The 3,920-nt window shown below is 41.8% G+C and overlaps 1 protein-coding gene across 1 annotated transcript in view; it reads right to left on the bottom strand.

The window, feature by feature from the left end:
- The window catches only part of RPAIN (RPA interacting protein), a 6,086-nt gene extending 2,166 nt beyond the window's left edge, over window positions 1-3,920 (bottom strand). The window contains exons 1-6 of the mRNA XM_018553371.1: window positions 3,798-3,920; window positions 3,428-3,616; window positions 1,776-1,848; window positions 1,583-1,694; window positions 1,436-1,499; window positions 554-694 (exon numbers count right to left, since the gene is read on the bottom strand). Coding sequence (XP_018408873.1) covers window positions 554-694; window positions 1,436-1,499; window positions 1,583-1,694; window positions 1,776-1,848; window positions 3,428-3,616; window positions 3,798-3,872 — 654 coding nt within the window. The 5' untranslated portion in view covers window positions 3,873-3,920. The remainder of the gene's footprint in view (window positions 1-553; window positions 695-1,435; window positions 1,500-1,582; window positions 1,695-1,775; window positions 1,849-3,427; window positions 3,617-3,797) is intronic.

The raw sequence follows: 3,920 nt of genomic DNA, 5'->3' as shown, positions 1-3,920 counted from the left end.
CGCACGCCGGAGTGAGAGCAATAATTCTAGGGCCAGTATTTTGGGGTATTTCTAAATTGATGACCTGCGGGGGCTTTTAAAGTGTCTTTTATTGACTTTTTGGGGTACTGCAGTTTTTCGCCGTTTCACGGTCGCACGCAATCTGTAAACTGGGCATGTTGGGTATAGTTTTACTCGTTGTAACCTCATCTTTTATATTTCATTTAAAAAATTGGTAATTTGTTGTGTTTTGGGGCAATTAAATTTGTCACTAAATTTTGGGGTTTAATAAGGAGTTGCGCTAATATTGCGCAACATAAAAATGTTCAACTACCACCATTTTATTCTATAGGGTCTTGGCATTCAGAAAATATATAATGTTGGGGGGTTTTACGTCATTTTCAGGCCTAAAATGTGGAATATAACATGGGTGCAAAAATTGAAAAAAGGGCCTCAGTCATGAAGGGGTTAATATTTCCCCATCTATATGTACAGCACACTGGTGAGGTCTCCTTGACACTTCCTAGAGTGAATCAGCAAATTGACCCCCTTGTAGCAGAAAAAGATTACTTACAGTGCAACTCATGAATAAACTGGATACTCCTTCAGCATCAAGGACAATTGAGAACACTGGACGTTCAGAACAGCAGTTTGAATGTGCAGACAGGTTTAGTTCAAGTAACGATTGCAGCTTTTCGATGTTCATGCCTTGAGACTGCAACAAAATAAAAACTGGACTAAGATTTAGCCAACACTAGAGATGCATGCCAAGTTTCTCTCCTGCCCACTGGGCGCTGCTCTGTGTCTCCTCTGACAGCACAGCATCCAGCGTGGAGCAAAGAAACTGTCAGGAGGCTGAGCGGTGCGGGGAGAGCGCTGAGCGTGTCACAGGAGGAGCTCTCCTCCCGCACCACTGTAACAGATAAGGAGAGAGGTGTAGTGGCAGAGACAGCTGTTACAGGAGGCCGAGCCAGCGATGAGGGGGAGATGTCCGCTATCAAATGAGACCGAGCTCTCCTCCCCGCACAGCCTCCTGAGAGAGTGGTATACAAACATTCAGCGATTGCTGACTATAACTGGACATAATAAGTTACTATGTACCAGTTATGAATGAATAGGAAGTTATCTACATCACTTCCTATTCATTCATGATTGTGTACACAGTAACTCATACTAGATCCACAATGTATGAATGAACAGGAAAACTCAGTATAGAGGCTTACTGTTTATTCAGAACAGGGAATGCGGAAAAACAGATGGGACTATGTCCGCCATCTTTTTCTATTGTAAAAGGGAAATATCAGGAGTCTTTAGACCCCCATGATATTCCACCAAAGCCCCCAGCAGTAAATCTAACAAGGACAAAAACACGCCTAGTCATAGTCACAAAAGTCTTTGAGAAAGCTGGCAACTTGCATTGGATGTTTGTTTCTTTTCACATCAATATTCCTCTTACCTTACAATTGATGTACACACCACACTGGCACAAGACGAAGCAACTAGTTACAGTTAGGTAATTCCTGAAAGACATCGGTACACATCACCGGAATATTGAAGACTCCATAAGAAACTTAAAACAGAACATTAGTCAAAAAATACATACCGATTACAGACAGGGCACACAATGAGGTGTTCAGCATTCATCCCTACAACTGAATACAGAGAATCTTCCTCAAACTGAAGGATGCTTTCAATTTCTGCAACCATTGCTTGCTCTGAAAGAACAAGAGGACGTTGCAACAACAAATGATAAATCTAATGTATTCACACAAACTGCAAATGTCCATCAATTGTACCTTCTAAAAGAAGTTCCTGTCTGATTTCTTCCAGTGTTACCAGCTCATCATGATCCTGTAAAATGCCCAGTGCCTAAAATAAAACAAAACCCCCACACACACACTTTAAAGATGTATATGGCATACATAATGGTCACAAGTCGATTTTGTAACTGAAATAAGAAACAACCCCTCCGTTTAAAACTGTAGCCAAAGTAACCTGGAGGTGTTCCGTACACAGTTGGTGTATGGAATGCCCCAGAAACCTTACTTAGTACTTCTTTGACTGATTTTCCCAGAAGTCTGCACCAAGATACAAGTATAATTTTTGCCATCCCTTGCAATAGGAATTTCATTTTAGGAGAGACACTCCCGAGGGTTGAATTGAATTCAACCCTCAGTGAGTGTCTCTCCAAAAGCAAAATGCCTATTGCAAGGGATGCCAAAAATTATACTTGTATCTTGGTGCAGACTTCAATGAATTCATACTAAAAGGGATGCCAGCACTGCACCTTTCCCTGTTAAAACACAGGAAGCCCACCAGCTGATAACAAACCCAGACCTTCCCTTTCAGATCACTCAGAGGATTGATTTGTTTAACAAAAAAAGTGTAATTACACTTGAAAGAATAACTCCAGGCAAAATAAATCTTAACCCTTGCAATGGGGCTACCAATGTGCTTATTTTATCTGGGGAGCCCAAAACAGAGATATACTCACCTGAACCTTGATCCCAGCTGGCTCCTAAACCGGCCCTTTGAGCTCATTCCCTTCCCTATTCTAGCGGTCTAAGGTCATGCGAGTCATAATTATCTATACAGTGTATAAAGACATGGCACATGCCATTGGTGGAGCAGAGGAGAAAGGCTGCAGGGACCGGTCTAGTAGCCAGCCGGGATTGTGGCTCAGGTGAATACATCCGTTATTTTATCTCCCGAGAGCTCTGTTTTCCCCCCCCCCAAAGTTATTTAACTAATCACTTGAGCTCTCAAACCTATTTACCCCATATGGACTAGAATATAGAAAATATAAGAATAGCTAAACGAAAGCGACAGCGTATATTTAAAGGAGAACTCCCAGCAACTCACTAACAAACATGTAAATATGTCAAAAAAATAAAGAGGGGAAGTAGTTAATTAGGATTGATGATGGTCAACAATGAATTGATAGGGGTTAAACAAACAATTTTTTATTTAACAACCACACACACACACACACCTATCAAAACTGATGTAGCAGACAGAATCTGGAGCTGATCATAGTAACCAATCAGCTTCTCTATTCAGTTTGATCAGTTAAGCTTTGAAATTAAAGAAAGAAGCAGATTGCTGTGCACAGCTGCTCCAGATTTTGTCTGCTCCAGTTTTGATAAATTCCCCCTCACTTTTGAGTTTGGATTTAACAGGCATCATATGCAATGCAATGGCTGCCCTTTTGATCTGCAGATGAATAAAGCAAATACAATACAACTATGTTGTTACATTGTATTCCTCAGTTCCAAAACTGTGCTCCATACACACTTTTAGAATCTGCAAACTCCCACAGCAGCAGCAGCTGTATCCCAATGTAAAAAGGGAGACATTTCATTTTTAACTTGCCAATCCAGGCCTATAATAGGTGCATACAATGGACATTAAACACTTCTGTTCTACACAATACAGATCACCACTTTACCTGGGAAAAGTCCTCCTTTTTCCACAGAGAGGGAAAACTTCCACTGCTTGACTGCATTGCTTTCCATTCTTCTTCCATAACCTCCTGCACCAGGAAGGAGCCCCCAATTCCTCCATTCACAGTTTCCCCCACTTGTCGAAACTTATCCAGGAGTCTAGAGCGGTTGCTCTTCAATCTTTCAACACATCTCTAAAACAGGAAAAAGTAACATTAGGTGAAGATCACTAGCTGTCCAAAACACTGACGACATATGCCAGTTCCCTGTCACCATATAATAACGTATTGACAGCATGCACAACGGGCTTCCAGCTACAATAAAACACAGCCTCTAGAACTGCCGCCACAACCATACTGTTATACATCAGATTACCTTCCTGTATGTCTCCTTCCATGGAGGGGTCGTTCCCTTGTACAAGGCACGATGCCTCATCCCAGCCTCCATCATAATCTATGTCTCTACTCCGTGCACACAGCGCTGCCCAAAGTCACTCCC

Source organism: Nanorana parkeri, unplaced genomic scaffold (genome assembly GCF_000935625.1).
Source record: "Nanorana parkeri isolate BGI_ZX_2015 unplaced genomic scaffold, ASM93562v1 scaffold118, whole genome shotgun sequence".
Lineage (NCBI taxonomy): Eukaryota > Metazoa > Chordata > Amphibia > Anura > Dicroglossidae > Nanorana > Nanorana parkeri.
Note: the sequence above shows the minus strand (reverse complement) of the source record. Positions and strands in the feature narration are given on the sequence as shown.